The sequence below is a fragment of the Taudactylus pleione genome, unplaced genomic scaffold, assembly GCF_031769625.1.
Source record: "Taudactylus pleione unplaced genomic scaffold, aTauple2 ptg001050l, whole genome shotgun sequence".
NCBI lineage: Eukaryota > Metazoa > Chordata > Amphibia > Anura > Myobatrachidae > Taudactylus > Taudactylus pleione.
The window spans coordinates 415,653-432,364 of NW_028285451.1; the positions used below are offsets into that span (position 1 = coordinate 415,653).

The following is a 16,712-nucleotide window of genomic DNA, read 5'->3' on the forward strand; positions in this document are numbered from 1 at the left end:
CTGTAGGGTGAAGATGAGAGGTAAGTGGTACTAGTTATGACTGGTGGAGGTTAGTATAACTAGCTGCGTCCTGATATGGGGCCATGTCCTACATCTCTGCCCTCAGGACATAAACCACCAGTTCATCACCTCTCTCACTTTCTGCTGTTGCCATGGCGATGGGGCGTGGTCACGTGATCACTACCCTGCGCTTCCGCGTTTGTGTGTGTATTTGGTCGCCAAGGTGACGGTGATCAGCGTCCAGGCTACGGAAGCCGCCAGAGGACAGACATCGCGAACCGCGAAGAGCGCTGACAGTAGCCAGCCAGCCAGCCAGCCAGCCAGCCGGCGTGTGTCTCTCTCAGGTAGGGACTAGGGAGCAGCAGTCCCGGATCTCCCCGGACGTTCTCTGGGAGTGTAGGGTCGGGGTAGGCAGAGTATAGGTTATAGGAGTTGTGGGACTGCAAATCACAGCATGCCCTCTACCAGTTTCTGTCTTGTGGGGCATGCTGAGGCTTGTAGTTCCACAACAGGTCGAAATCCAGAGGTTACCTGAGCCCAGACTTCTGGGAGCCTCTCAGAGATGGGGTAAAGACAAGTCTGATGGGAAATGGCAGCTGATAGTATCCCGGGGGGGTCATTATTAATGTTATAGATTTATTTAATGTGACATTATTAATATGAATATTCTATGGGAGAGGTTCCCAGACTCTGCCATTACACTCCAGGTTTAGATATCTATGCTTAAACCCAGATGGTTTAATTAGTGCCTCAGTCAATTTTATTTAGTCACCTGTGCTCAAGCATGGATATCCTTAAAACATGGACTGTAATGTCAGAGTTTGGGAACCTCTGTTCTATGGGGAAGCCAAGAGGTTAGTAACAATATGGAGTCACCATGTCAGGTCACATAGAGTAGAAAATGGCCCTGATGAAGCAGTAACTTACCTACCATTGCGCTAAACCCCAATTCTCCGTCATGTACCCCTGCATCAATCAGGACTAATCCTAGGAGAAGGTCACTCTTACACGCCCAGTGTCCAGCGGTCACAGCTACTGTCTATCTACAGTCCTGAACCCCTGTTAGCCACCTCCCAGTCACTGCCCGGCAATTTGATGCGACGTCTGATACTGTGCGTCCCATTAGCAACAGCGTCTTTGTGCGTACACAGTTTTTAGTGATTTTAGCGCAGTATCTGAATCACGTGTGACTCTAAAGCAGGCCTATGGTGTTATACACTGAGTAATATGCACACAGTGTAATAAGCTAAGCATGGTTTATTATAGTGGCAGCAGATTTGTTCATTTATATAGCGCCACCTATTAGACGGCTCTGCAGAGTTAGTATTTGCCATTCACATCAGTGCTTGCAGCATTGGAGCTTACAATCTAAATTCCCCCCTCCTATATATATATATATATATATATATATATATATATACACAGATTCACACACGAGAGTCCATTTAAGTCAGCAGCCAGTTAATGCACTAGTATGTTTTATTTTGCAGGTTGGGAGGAATCAGTAGTTACCCTGAGGCAGGGCCAGATTAAGGGGGCGCCACAGGGCTACCACACATAGAGGGGCCCCCACACAGGGTTGGTGTGACCCAGCTGAGAACAGGTGACCAGTGGCACCTGTTCCCGGATGGGGGCTGAGCTGCCGCGGTTCTGTGTTCTGAATGCAGCAGCACAGTCAGCGCTGCCCCCATAGAGCGCAGAGACTCCCCTCATCAGTGTCACGTGACACATCATGTATGTGACGCTGATCACTGGTGTCGGGCCTTTGGAGCCGCTCAGCGCTGACTGTGCTGATGCATTCAGAACAGTGGCATTACAAGGGGGGTGCGGGCCGCACCCGGATGTCACCTGCCGAGGGGAGACACCAATGTGCAGACTCCCCCTCAGTGACAGGAGCCGGGTGCTGCACTGTATTATTAAGTTCCTGACACTGTGAGGGAGCCGGCACTGCATACAGGCAGTCCGCACCTCCTGCACCCCCTCCTCGGACCCCTGGTGTAAAGCACGGGACAACGGGGTTCGGGCCATGCCCCTCCTTGCAGGGCCACCCCCCTCATGTGAGGCCACACCTACTTGCCGTGAGGCCACACCCCTTTTCGGGGCATTTCTCCCCGCACCAGGTGACAACGCTGGGAGGAACGCCACTGATTCAGAAGGTAAGTAATCGGGGGTGGGGTGGAAAGGGGGGGTCTATAAGCTGTGTGGCTTGATGGGGCCCCCACAACTTAGTTGTCCCAAGCCCCCACAAGCCTTAATCCGGCCCTGCCCCGAGGGTAGAGCTGGCAGCTTATGGCCTCGGGCAAACACAAGTAAGAGGCCCGGGTTCTTGAACTAATGCGCCAGCAACTGAAAATGGGGCTTAATGAAAACTATGCGGATGTGGGTGTGGTTACATATATAGCCAATAGGATTTAGGAAAAAAAGTTTAATCAAGTACAACATCTACCAGCCCCATCAGATTGGCAATCTATCCCCTGCAGAATTGAATAACTTTTCCGCGCCCCAGTCACTTCTCCGGTGACATCACGGCCCTGCCCCTCCTACGGCGTACTGCCGTATGTCTCAGCACATGTCCCCGCCCCTCCCACCTGGACCTTCCCCCTCCCCGGATCTCCTGAGGCTCAGGCAGATAAAAGGCCTGATTCAGAGCTGGACGCTATTTGCGGTCGTTCGTTCAACAAAAAGGGGTGGCTATTCAAATGAAACCGTTCGCTCTTTGCGGTCTGTTGACGCCTCTATGTCTGAACGAGCGAACAAAACTTGCGGTTGTAATTTTGAAAAAGACGCCCCCTGGCCGCTTGCACCATACGTCATGTCCGCTATTTATTAGATTAATCGAATACATCGAACAGCGTATGAGCTGCTCGCTATTCTTGTGGCTGGTGTTTGCTACCACAAATTTGCGAGCAGTTCTGGCTATAAAATAACCCAGTGACGTGGTCAATAACGCTCCAGTATTAATTATGCACACCCTTAAAATGCCCATTTTGACCTTTAAGCACGCCTGCGTTCTGATTTCCACTCACCGTTTTCAAGCACCTTCTCCTGTTACCACCCACATACGCCTCCTCCTGTCACTCATATTAGCAGGCATTCGCTATCTAGCGTACAAACGATTTTCGGCCGCACTGACTGGTTCGCGCATGCGTATTACGATCCGTACGCATGCGCTGTTGGGCAAACATCGCTCAGAGCGAACGAGCGGCCGCTTACGAGCGGCTCTGAATCAGGCCCAAAGTCAGTAAGTATGGGTCAAACCATTGGTTAGCTACATCTATAGTAGAATGTGTTTCTAACAATGAGGCAGTCACAGTATACATGCATGCCTTCTGCCAGTGCCAACAGGTTTCTGGTATAAGGGTAAATCTAATGGTGCGTACAGATGGGACGATCGACAACGATAACTATATCATTGTTCGATCTCCCGGGTGTGCTGGACGGTCGATATCGATCATCCAGCACACCACCAATACACCAACGACTATAACGAGGGTCCCTATAGTAACCTGGCCGATATCGACCAGGTTGCCCTGCATGCACGGGCGATGATCGATATCGACCATACGTGCCCGGTTGTTGGTGGGCAAAAAATGCATGATATGATCGATATCGTTCATATCGTCCATTTTAATTGTACCGTGTGTACGCACCTTAAGATCTAAGGCCCTGATTCAGAGCCGGACGCTCTGACAGAGCGCTCGCTCTGAATCAGGGCCGTCCTTATCTTTTTTAAGAGCGGCCTCCTGGCTGCTTGCATAGCTGTGGGTGACCACCCACAGCTATAGCGAGCGGCCAAAATGATGGTCGTGATGGTCAAGACCATCGCGACCATCGGGCTTGCGACGAGACCCTGCGGTAGGGTCTAGCTGCCGCAAGCCCAGGGGTGCTTTTGGCGCCAAAAGCACTCCCATTGACATCACTAGTGATGTCAGTGGGGCCGGACCCAGACGGTAGGCGTTCCCATGGGAACGCCTCCTTCTGGGCAGCCCCGCCCCCGGCACGCCCACCAAAGGGGGCGTGTTGTTACTCACCATCGACAGCACGCAACCTTTGGTGCGAGACCCTTAACGACGGCTTGTCCTTCGTTATTCGGGTCTCGCGCATGCGCACGACGGAGCCGCCTCCGTCGTGCGCATGCGCACTTTGGCACCTTCGACCCGCTTGCTGAGCGCTCGCGAGCGGGTCTGAATCAGGCCCTAAGTGCAGACACTGAAAAGTCCACTTATCCAGAGGTGCTACATTGTAGAGGGTATGGAGTCTAGGAGAAGAGTCATGACTGCAGTTGTGTTGGGAGAGGGGTTAATGTGTTTACAGTGTAACATGGAAGAATTAGATGCAAGCGTTGGAATTGGAATAAATTAAACAGACCGTGGGAGATGGAAAATGAACCATGTGTGGTTATATATATGGCCTTCTCAATACAGTGCTATAAGATTAACTATAAATCAGCGCTGTTAATGTGCTGATTGATTTTAATATGTATTATGTTGTATTGATGGCATTTCTGATCTATGCTGAGCTAATGTGCACTGTGCGCTATAGATGGTCCCTGGCTGCTGAGCCTTGTGACATTAATGTGGATTATTGGCCACTATATAAGTATGCTGATTTGTATGCTTATTCATCGATTCATCCTGATTTATTCTGTCATTTCTGAAATTTGTGCTGACTTTTTGTATGAAATATTTGTGGCTTTTCGGTGAGTAGGTGGATTTTAATGTGAACTATGGATTATTGATGGTCTTCCAGAAAAGAGGGGTGGGGAGCAGCGGTCTTCCTGCTATGTAGCCTAAAATAGCCATCGGGGTATATTTACTAAAGCGCAGATATTTAAAAGTAGAGATGTTGCCCATAGCAACCAATCAGATTCTAGCTATTATCTTCTAGAAGGTGCTAGATAAATGATAAGTAGAATGTGATTGGTTGCTAGGGGCAACATCTACACTTCTAAAAACCTGCATTTTGATCAACCCCACAAGGTGGGTTTTGGCTCTGGTTCATACTTGCCTACCCTCCCGATTTGGTCGGGAGCCTCCCGAAAATCGGGTGCCGCTCCCGACCTCCCGGGGAGGCAGGCAATTCTCCCGGCTGCTGCCCAACCCTCCTGTCCCCCCCACAATTACCCCTGCAACCCCCGCAGCGGAGGGGGCCGGTGACGCGATTCGCGTCATTTTGGCCCCGCCCCCTGCTACACAATGCCTATTTTATCGGCATTGCATAGCGGGGGCGGTGCCAAACTTGACGCGACCGCGTGACCCCGCCTCCACCACGCCTTCAAGTGATGTCACCCGCCCGGCAACTCCCCCTTGTACCGGCCACGCCCCCCCCCCCCTGTCCTGCCGATCTGGCTGCTCCCTCCCGGAAGGAGCAGCCAGAAAGTCGGCAGGTATGCTCTGGTTATATAAGGACCCAGTTGACAGAGCAGCCAAAATACTTAAGTCATCTTCTCCATGCAAAGGATTCCCGCTGTCACCTGGTATAGCAACGTTTTCACCAGAACTAACCCATTGACGAGGGTGAAGCGAGATAAGCCCATTCACCAGTGAAAATAGGGCCTCATTCAGACCTGCTCGCAAGCGCTATGCTCGCTCCGGGGCTCGCTACAAATTGGGCGGCTGTCAACGTCGATCGACAGCCCGCCCCGTTTTGTAGGCGGGGAGGGGGGGGTGGCTGGTCAAACGGAGGCTTTCCTGAAGGAACGCCTGCCGTTTGTGGGCGGCCCTACTGACGTCACTCGTGATGTCCATAGTGAGCTTCCTGCTCTATTTGAGCAGGAAGCTCACTGGGACTTGCGGCAGACGAGACCCTACCAAAAGGGTCTTGTCGCAAGCCCGATTGTCGCGATAATCGCGACCATCACCTGGCCGCTCGCAAAGCTGTGGGTGGCCACCCACAGCTTAGTGAGCGGCCAGGGGGCCGGGTAAAAAACAAACAAAAAAAAACGGCCGTCCTGATTCGGAGCGAGCGCCTCTGAATGAGCTTCATAGTCTTTGTCTTCAGCAATAGGGCTTTCAGCTCTTTAATAATCAGCCCCCAAAGTAGTGAAATGCATGTGTTAGGGAATGAGGTCACCAAAGCGGCATGGGGTCGTGGGCGCGTCACACAGTGGGGGGTGGCTATGCCCTAGGCAGAGAGGAACCTGCCCCCAAAGTGGGCAGTAGTGGAGCACCTCCAACCTTCCATCAAAATCTGTATTGTCCCGCCATAACTGCTACCATTGGCAGGGATGGCGTGAATCATATAAATGTATTTCTTACTATTACTTACCAACCTATTAGAGTACCGTGTGATAACGTCTGATTTCTTCTTGTGCCCATACAGATATGGATGTGCCAGAGGGTCCCCTCCCTGACCACTTACAGGCGGAAAACGTGAGTGTATTTCCTGGGCTGGAATAATCTCTAATGTAAAAGTCCACTTACCTCTTCATTTATTTTATTGTTGTACCATAGATAGTAAGTATAATATTATGGGGACCCCCCCGCCCCCCAACTCTGCAAATAATCCCCCGTAAAGAAATCCTCACATTTAATGTACTGCAATTCATTATCTCTTTATATCAGTTCTTTGCACAGCAGCTTGTTCCCCATTATAGGGGCTCATTGGTGTAGGATAAGGGCTTTCTTGTGGCGGAACTATAAAAGGCTGCATTATATCCTGGTTTTGCCCTGTGTGAATGTCAGAACAGCTATCCCAGTATGTAGTCATTTCCATGTCATGGCTGTGATATTTATATACCACTATTCTACGTCACTGACTAAATACACAGCTCCGTTAGCAATGTCTATCCTACAGGTTACTCAGGATGTGCGGTGAAATCGCGCTGCTTCGGCACACCCAAAAAAACGGGGCCGACGCGTCCCTATTTTCTGGACTACTGGGCGCCTCCGCCTCCTAACGCCAGCGGCTTGTCAATCATGCTACGTCTTTTGGGGCACTGCGAGCAATATTGCAGGCCCAGAGTTGCACATTCGCAGTGCCGCTCCTGCGCAAAAAACATCGGAGATGTGCAGTAACATCAAATTATTGTACATCGCTGAATGAGCCCCAGAGAATTATCGTACATCTCTGAATGAGCCCCAGTGTTTAAAGAATAAATACTTAGAGCTGATTAGCCCGGTTTTTTTTCCGACGATATACAACTCTGTACCGCTCACTGCACAAGTCCATTCAGTTCTACACATCCTATCCACATATATCTAGGTATTTACTATACATTGCTAACGGGTGCATAATGTTATGGTTGTGCAGGTAGGTGCTGTATTTAGCACATAAGGCAATGAGTAATATTAATATTAAGGCAGTATAGTCCAAAAGGCATCATGGAAATTACGTGGTGTTAATTTTATTTATTTTTATATTTTTCTACTTGGTCATTGCTACAATATACGCCCTAGATTAGAAGGCAATTATGAAGGGGGGCACATAATTACTGCCATTTATAGTCCCATTCACTTACACTATATTGCTGTAGTAAGGATGAATTTTAAATGCGCCCGCTGATATTCCTCGGTGTAATGTCACCCAAGCGCAGGCCGATAACAAGGCCGCGTGAGACAGGATGGCGCGAAGTCTACTTGGAACTGCTAGAGTGGGTCGTATAGTGATTACACAGTTAACCTAAATGTGCAGCCGCAGCACTTGGAAACCTGCCTCACAGATAATAGAAAATAGCCAGACCGAATCATAAATCTATATGGCAGAAGTCAAATAGATTTAGGATTATAACGACCTTCTGCTAAGTTATGAATCTCGCTGTACACACAAGCGTTAACCCCATCTGCTCCGCTTCACGCTCATCAAAGCGGAAAAAGGATTATTTATTATCTGTGTAAGTGTGTATAATGCTTTAGCTAATATACAGACACAGTCTTACCTTGCCGCAGTCACAGTAATTACTTTATTAAATGAGCAATGAAGACGCCATGGAGAGATTAATGGTATTTGAATTAAATATTTATTTTTACAATTGGGGTTCTTTATAATGTGTTGTTTTATTTTTAAAGGTGGCTAGAACTTACAGTATTCCTGCCATAGGTACTAAACTTAAGGCAAGTTAAGTGACAATATCCTTTAAAGTGGTACTGTCATGTCAGGGAGCTATTTTGTCGGCTCAAGCAATGCGTAGCCTATTTATTCAACACACATTCCATTCAGAATGGGATTGAAATGCCGGTTGAAAGATAAGTACCCTTACCGCCAACCTGTGCACAGCACCAGACTAGAACCCTGCATACACCGAGTGAACACCGGCAGCTAACAGTCCTCCAAGGCACATTCACTCACTAAGTCGGTCCGGCCCCCTCTGACGACGAGCATCCTGCATCACTCGCGTTCCGACCACCGAACCAGCAGAGCATGCCAGGAAAAGACTAACATACTACCAACCCTAAGCATCTTGGCCGCATCGTTCGCTGCTAAAACCTACCGGTAGGTAAGTACTCGGTAAGTTTTGCTACCACCGCACAGGAGCTCGCCTACAACCGAACAAACAGCCCACTGACTTTCAAGGTACCTGGACACTCCCAGAAGGCTCTTAAGACTGTAGACCATAGGTCCAGCAGGGAAGACGTGCCGGTCAGGAACAACATAGCAAGGAGCCCCCTGAAAGGGTCCACCTACCTTCCCACCCAGAGCAAATTCATCCACACTTCTTTCCTCCCCCCCCCCCCCAAGACCTCATCGCAGTAGCATTGTGCCTGCTCTACAAACGATTTGGCCCCCCTACGTCGTCTGTATTTTTTCAGTTATCTTCACTCTCCCTCATACAACACACACCCACAATATCACCACACCCACCACCTACTACAGCCCCCCCTCCCTCGTAGGAAGAGTGCACCTAACCACCATGGGGGTGCACCTACCCCTGGGGGTGCCTAACCCTAACCCCCCTTACCACTCCCTAACCTCTCCCTGGGGGTGCCTAACCCTCACCCCTAGGGGTACCTAACCCTAGCCCCGCTAGACTCCCTAATCCTAACCTTCCTCTCCACCCCCAGCGGCTAATGCTAAGGGTGTCCCGAGCTTACCTTCGTTCGGTATGGTGGTCAGGCATCGGAATTATGACAGGTATCGCTATTTCGACGCCTATCATAAATCCCTAGCCTGCATTCCGCTGACCGGTCACATGACTACATCCCTTCCATTCACCAGGAACTAGCATAACATGAGGTGTTTTATGCTTTTACTCTATATAATGGTTCAAAACTTACAGTAGACAGACTGCGTCCACCGTGTCTCAGACTCGAAATCTCAGCTGGATAGGCTGCATTTTAATGGATGTTGGTTCATCTTACAAAATGGCTGCCTCCACTGTGAATGGAATATGGTCATAGTTGTTAACTTTTAGGATCTCCCTTCCTAGATATTCTGGAGGGGATGTCCGAGTGACCAGTGCAGGAGCCAGGGTCGTTGAGATGTAGAGTGGGACTTGGTACTAGGGGGTGTGTTGCCAATGGAGGGGTTGTGGTTATGCCCTCCATGGACTATGGGCCTGATTCTGACCGGTCGCAAGTGCTGTGCGCTCGCAACCGGGTCGATGGTGGGCCAGTGCGCACGCGCACGACGGAGCCGGCTCCGTCGTGCGCATATGTGAGACCCGGATAGCGACGGGCAAGCCATCGCTCCGGGTCTCGCACCAAAGGGGGCGTGCTGTCGATGTTGAGTGACAGCACGCCCCCTTTGGTGGGCGGGCCAGGAGGGTGGCTGCCCAGACTGAGGCGTTCCCATGTGAACGCCTCCGTTTGGGGACGGCCCCACTGACATCACGAGTGATGTCAATGGGAGAGCTTTCGGCTCTGTTAGAGCCGAAATCTCTCTGGGGCTTGCGGCAACGAGACCCTACCACAAGGGTCCCATCGCAAAACCGATGGTCGCAATGGTCTTGACCATCGCGACCATCTTCCTGGCCGCTCGCCCAGCTATGCGAGCGGCCAGGAGGCCGTTAAAAAAAAAAAAATAGCCCGGCCCTGATTCAGAGCGAGCGCTCTGTCAGAGCGTCCGGCTCTGAATCAGGGCCTATGTTCCCCCCAGAGTCTGATGTGGTTGTGGTATTGTGTGGTTACGCTTCCCACGTACTTCTGGGCACAGGTACTTTGTACTCGCCCTCCGCCCCTCTTGGCGTCTCTGCAGGGAACTTGGTGATGCAGTTCACCAAGTATTACGCCCCAAGGGTGATTTGGAAGATCACCGTGAAATTCGTAAGTCTCCCGGACAATCCCGGAGATTGGGTAGAAGTATGAGTGGGGTACGCATTAAAGACAAAAACAATTTGGGCTAGGAAGCATGACTTTTCCACTGTACACAAACACTTGTGTGTGACTTGTTAAAGGGAAACTGTTCCAAGTGTCCCCTAACACATTACGTTATACTTGGAACTTAATAAATCTTTTCTATTAAATTCTACCAACTTGTTCGGGTTGTGCCATCTCTTCTATTCATTGCATTTTTGACACTTGCTAATCAGTTTGCAATGTAGGAAATTAAGATGGCATCACAGCTGGCAACGATGAACGCTGGACTGGCTCCATATCTATATTTGTATAATGAGTTTGTCCCGTATTGCATACATTGATTGAAAAACTATGCCTGCACTCTCAAGCGTGAAGAAATTAATTTTTTGTTATTAGTGTATTTTGTGTACTGTCAGGAAGCGAGCCTGGAGAGTGTATTTTGTGTACTGTCAGGAAACGAGCCTGGAGAGTGTATTTTGTGTACTGTCAGGAAGCGAGCCTGGAGAGTGTATTTTGTGTACTGTCAGGAAGCGAGCCTGGAGAGTGTATTTTGTGTACTGTCAGGAAGCGAGCCTGGAGAGTGTATTTTGTGTACTGTCAGGAAGCGAACCTGGAGAGTGTATTTTGTGTACTGTCAGGAAGCGAGCCTGGAGAGTTATTTTGTGTACTGTCAGGAAACGAGCCTGGAGAGTGTATTTTGTGTACTGTCTGGAAGCGAGCCTGGAGAGTGTATTTTGTGTACTGTCTGGAAGCGAGCCTGGAGAGTGTATTTTGTGTACTGTCAGGAAGCGAGCCTGGAGAGTGTATTTTGTGTACTGTCAGGAAGCGAGCCTGGAGAGTGTATTTTGTGTACTGTCAGGAAGCGAGCCTGGAGAGTGTATTTTGTGTACTGTCAGGAAGCGAACCTGGAGAGTGTATTTTGTGTACTGTCAGGAAGCGAGCCTGGAGAGTTATTTTGTGTACTGTCAGGAAACGAGCCTGGAGAGTGTATTTTGTGTACTGTCTGGAAGCGAGCCTGGAGAGTGTATTTTGTGTACTGTCTGGAAGCGAGCCTGGAGAGTGTATTTTGTGTACTGTCAGGAAGCGAGCCTGGAGAGTGTATTTTGTGTACTGTCAGGAAGCGAGCCTGGAGAGTGTATTTTGTGTACTGTCAGGAAGCGAGCCTGGAGAGTGTATTTTGTGTACTGTCAGGAAGCGAGCCTGGAGAGTGTATTTTGTGTACTGTCAGGAAGCGAGCCTGGAGAGTGTATTTTGTGTACTGTCAGGAAGCGAGCCTGGAGAGTGTATTTTGTGTACTGTCAGGAAGCGAGCCTGGAGAGTGTATTTTGTGTACTGTCAGGAAGCGAGCCTGGAGAGTTTCTTCGTGTCTGATGCAGAGGTGTGTTGCAGCAGCATCTACCAATATCCGCCTTTTGTCTGCCGGTTTAAAATAGCTGAAACAAGGATGATTCTGCTGCATTCTCCTAAAATAGAAACAAGCTATTTAAAAATGCGCTGCATAGCAGCAGATGCCGAACCACTCTTGGCTGAATATTGTCATGTTGTTAAAAGAGACTGTTCTGATTACGGCTGCACTTTTCCAGCAGTGCGCAGCATTGATTGAGCCAAGAATCGCAGGACCAGTGTGAGCGCACTTCGGTCCCTGCGTCACCCCAAACCAGGATAAAATAACGTTTTTCTTTCCTGTCAATGACAAAATCGGAAAGAAAGAGATCAGTTCAGTTATCAATTGTATCCGTTCTCTTTTTACCACTGATCTAATACATTACTGTACGCCTAGAATTATTATTGGGGATTATTAATGAGACAGAGGGGCAGGACAAGAGGCTATGCGGCATCAAACAGTTATATTAGTCGACAGTGCGTCTACATACACAGATCATCCTGGATTAGTAGTCTTCATTCTAGCACCTTGCACCTGCTACAAACCATGCAGTTCCTCTATCCTGCCTGGGGTGTCGCTTTCTGCTCTGACGCTTCTAGCCAGGAGCGTTACTAGACCTAGCGGGGCCTCATAGCAAAATTTTCATGGGCCCCTCTATTTCCCCCGCTACTCCATGGTAGTCTTCCTTCAGCATGTGATGTGCTGCGCAGGGCAGGCACATCTCCTGGTCAGCTCCGTCTGATGCTGAACGGGGGAGGTGTGACCGCGCTGAGCCTGCTGGGACATCCCCGCCTCCTCTCAGTATCGGAGAGGACAGACGGAGGTGACCGGGAGGGCAGATGTGCTTGAGTTGCGCAGCACACTGCTGAAGGAGGACGCGGGCTGGCCTGGCAGCATAGGTGTCGGGGGGGGCGGGCCGCATAGTAGCCACACCCCCTACACCTACAATAGTTACGTCAACGCTTCTAGCACACTCAGCTGCTGCAACAAACTGCTGAGATTAAGCAGTTTGTGGGCTAGAAGCACCAGAACAGAGAGCGACACCCCAGGCAGAAAAGGGGAACTGCACAGGTTTAGAGAGGTGCGGGGTGCTAGAATGAAGACTAGATTAGCTTGGCATCCATTGTGGACTAGACGCAGTTTGAATACAATCATGCAGGGACCTCACAGGACCTGCGCGGGACTGTGCACTAGGGGCCTGATTCAGCAAGGAACGCAGTTACTTATACGCAGGCAATCGGTTGATTGTTGCGTACTGCGTATGCAACGGGACATGCTAACGCAGAGGCTACGCAGATCCATGGCAGAGTGATTGACAGGAAGTGCCGTTTGTGGGTGGTGACGGGGGGTTGGTTGGGCAAACACAGGTGTGCCAGTGCGTTTTAATGCCGTTGCAGTGGCGTGCATAAATTAGCCACTGCGAAACCAGTCGCTGCCTGAGGACTCATAGCGTTAGCTGAAGTAAGTTATTCCCGAGTAAGGTCAGGGCTTCTCTAACTGTCCGATGTCACTCGATGTTACCGATTGTTTCTCTATGTTGCCCTAGTATACGGATCTGAGTAAAGGGAAGTGGGCATCCTTATGTCAGGCTGCGATCGCAGTGCGAATGCAAACATTTAAATAACACCGCTATTAGCAACGCAGTTGCGTGCGTATAAGCAGAATAGCGATCAGTAGTGAATCAGGACCTAGATCTGCAAAAAAGACTGTTGTGCAAGGCGAGATGTATGACTGTTGTGCAAGGCGAGATGTATGACTTTTGTGCCAGGCCAGATGTATGACTGTTGTGCCAGGCCAGATGTATGACTGTTGTGCCAGGCCAGATGTATGACTGTTGTGCCAGGCCAGATGTATGACTGTTGTGCAAGGCGAGATGTATGACTGTTGTGCCAGGCCAGATGTATGACTGTTGTGCCAGGCCAGATGTATGACTGTTGTGCCAGGCCAGATGTATGACTGTTGTGCAAGGCGAGATGTATGACTGTTGTGCCAGGCCAGATGTATGACTGTTGTGCCAGGCCAGATGTATGACTGTTGTGCAAGGCGAGATGTATGACTGTTGTGCCAGGCCAGCTGTATGACTGTTGTGCCAGGCCAGATGTATGACTGTTGTGCCAGGCCAGATGTATGACTGTTCTTTTAGGAGTGTAAATTGCACATTATTATTTTCGCAGCACAGGGCAGACTTATTAACTACCTACATTTCAGCAGAGGATGATTAGTACTTTACAAATAACTATAATTATAACTATGCACCCAGAAATCAATGTAATTAACAAATATATATTGAATCTTGAAATTTGAGCAGCGCCAACATATGTTATTAGATAGATAAGGCATAAGCAAAGGGGAAACAGGAATGCATTGCTATAAAAACATTTCAATAAATTGTTTGACGGCGAGACGTGGAAAATGGCGACTTGTCACTCGCACAAATACCACAGATGACTGTAAACGTAAACTCGTGACCGTGAGGGGGCAATGTTTATATTGGTTTCCTGGGCACATATAAATGAATTTCCACCATGACATTAATCTGGTGACCATGCTCTCCCAGATTTCCTTCCACACCCCAGCTAACAGGCTACAATAAGGGGCTAACATTTTCTTCCTTCAAAATCGCTGTCGTTTTACCACGTCAACACAAATTAAACAGCGCTTTAACTGATTTATGGGAGTTTTGACTCTCATAGTCTAATATTTCATAAATGAATAGGAAATGTAATCTGCACCCTAAAGACCAGATTCTGAGTTGCGCAGCACAATGGCGGCGTTCACGTAGAGTAGCAGGGTTTTTTAAACTTTTTTTTGCTACCGCACCTGCATGGAAATCCCTAAAAACTCGTCCAGCGCATGCGTCCCGCGGCGTGTACGTACGGAGGCACGATAACTAATGAGATGCATGGCCTCAAATGTGCTGGGAGTTCCTTGGCAGTTCCTGGGAGGTGGTTATTCAGGAAGATGCACCATCTTATGGGCGTGTTACGGGAATACCACGGGCGTATCGATGAACTGGTTGCAAACTGAGGCGCTTAATCGAGTACATTGAAGGCTATACTCTGACGGATGATCCTCACCTAGCATGGGGCTGGTGCAAGTTTCCATGGGGTAACCAATGGTGGCACCTAAAGGTGCACCAGGTGGTATTACAGCGTCTAAATTCGCTCAGAGTGGGCGTCTCAGTCCTTCCACATTGTGGTCGTCGTAGCAGCAGGCAACTCAGCATCAGTCCCTAAGGGTTATGTTTAGCCCTAGATATATGTTTATGATATCTAAGGATAAGTTTATAGAATTTGATAGTTCTATTCTCTCATCTTTCTCCGTTCACATCAGGCTGTTATGATTAATGAAAGGGCAGAAAATGAAAAATCTCCTAATTCCCCCAATGAAACGGTGGAACCATTACTTGAGGACGCAGCCAATCTTCTACCCAAAGAAGATGACGCTGGGCCTCCATTAGTCCCAGAAGAGACTACTGCAACCTCTCTCCTATTAAACAAAGACCTGGAAGATTCGTCTTCTCCGGAGGATCATCCATTATCACATCCAGAGGATGCTCCTGAGGTTGTCTCCCAGAAAGAAGGCGCTTTAGTCTCAGAGAAAGCTGAAGAAGCTTCTCCTGTGATCACAGAAAGTGAGATCCTACTGAAAGAAACACTTCCCCCACCGTCAGAGATCACTCCCAGACCAGAGTCTTATGAGGAAGATGCCACAAAGCTATTGCCCCAGCAAGATGCCACCACTCCTATGTTCCCTCAAGAGGATACAAAGATTGCACCTAAGGAGAGTGGGTACAACCCTGAGCTGGACCCAGCAGTGGTTGGTCTGGTAAATGGAGATAAAGAAGCTTGTGTTCCTGCTGAAGCAGAACCATCTCCTGAGCTAACCCATGATGGAGAAAACAGTAATGTACCCCTAACTGAGCTTCCATCGGTAGATGACACCGCACCTCTCAGCACTACTGAGACTAACAACCAAGACGAAACCGTACCTGCCATGGAATCCCCTAAGGAAGACGGGAGTGAAGATATCACCGAGTCTCTGAAAGACACTACCACACCACCGCCCACAGCGACGGCATCTTCTCAAGATGCTTCAAGCCCACTGGAGCCCCCTGCACAGGGGGTAAGTGATCTGCTTTCAAACTGTTACATTAACAAAGTAAAATTAATCATATGTAGTAATTAATTCAATATTTTTATTACATGATTGCTTAGGTATGTTTAAAGCCCTGAAATCTATAGTTTGTACTGCGACTTGGAAAGCTAAAGTTCTGCAAAATGTTAGATAGTGTAACTAACAGTCATACTGCAAATCCAGAATATAATGAGTGTAGTGTTTTAGTCTTGCTGTTATATAATTGTTCTGCGGCGTCACACTTGGGTGGGGCACGTTTAGTTGTTACACATGGTCACCTACTGTTGCATGGAAAACATGACGCCGCATGTGTGGTGCGGGTTGGGTATGTAATCCCGGCTGTCGGGATGCCGCTGGTCAGAATACCGACAGCCAGAATCCCAACACCCATAGGGAAGACAGGTAAGTATTATTCAAACCCCCTACCCTAACCCTCCCTCCGTGGTGCCTAACTCTGACCCCCCCCCCCCAAAGTGCCTAAACCTAACCTCCCCCCTAGTGCCTAAACCTAACCTCACCCTCCCCGCACCCTAATCCTACCACTCCCTCCTCGGTGCCTAACCCTAACCCTTCCCCTCCCCACACCCTAATCCTAACACTCCCTTCTCGGTACCTATTCCTAACCCTCCGCCTCCCCGCACCCTAATCCTAACACTCCCTCCTCGGTACCTAATCCTAACCCTCCGCCTCCCCGCACCCTAATCCTAACACTCCCTCCTCTGTACCTAATCCTAACCCTCCGCCTCCCCGCACCCTAATCCTAACACTCCCTCCTCAGTGCCTAACATTAACCCTCCGCCTCCCCGCACCCTAATCCTAACACTCCCTCCTCGGTACCTAATCCTAACCCTCCGCCTCCCCGCACCCTAATCCTAACACTCCCTCCTCGGTGCCTAACCCTTACCCCTCCGACTAGTGCCTAACCCTAACCCAGCTACCTAACCCTAACCTCCCCCTAA

At 49.3% G+C, this 16,712-nt stretch overlaps 1 protein-coding gene across 1 annotated transcript in view; it reads left to right on the forward strand.

The window, feature by feature from the left end:
* The first annotated feature begins 261 nt into the window (after positions 1–261).
* Positions 262–16,712, forward strand: part of TEX55 (testis expressed 55) — a 105,515-nt gene continuing 89,064 nt past the window's right edge. The window contains exons 1-3 of the mRNA XM_088461440.1: positions 262–344; positions 6,322–6,371; positions 14,950–15,741. Coding sequence (XP_088317566.1) covers positions 6,324–6,371; positions 14,950–15,741 — 840 coding nt within the window. The 5' untranslated portion in view covers positions 262–344; positions 6,322–6,323. The remainder of the gene's footprint in view (positions 345–6,321; positions 6,372–14,949; positions 15,742–16,712) is intronic.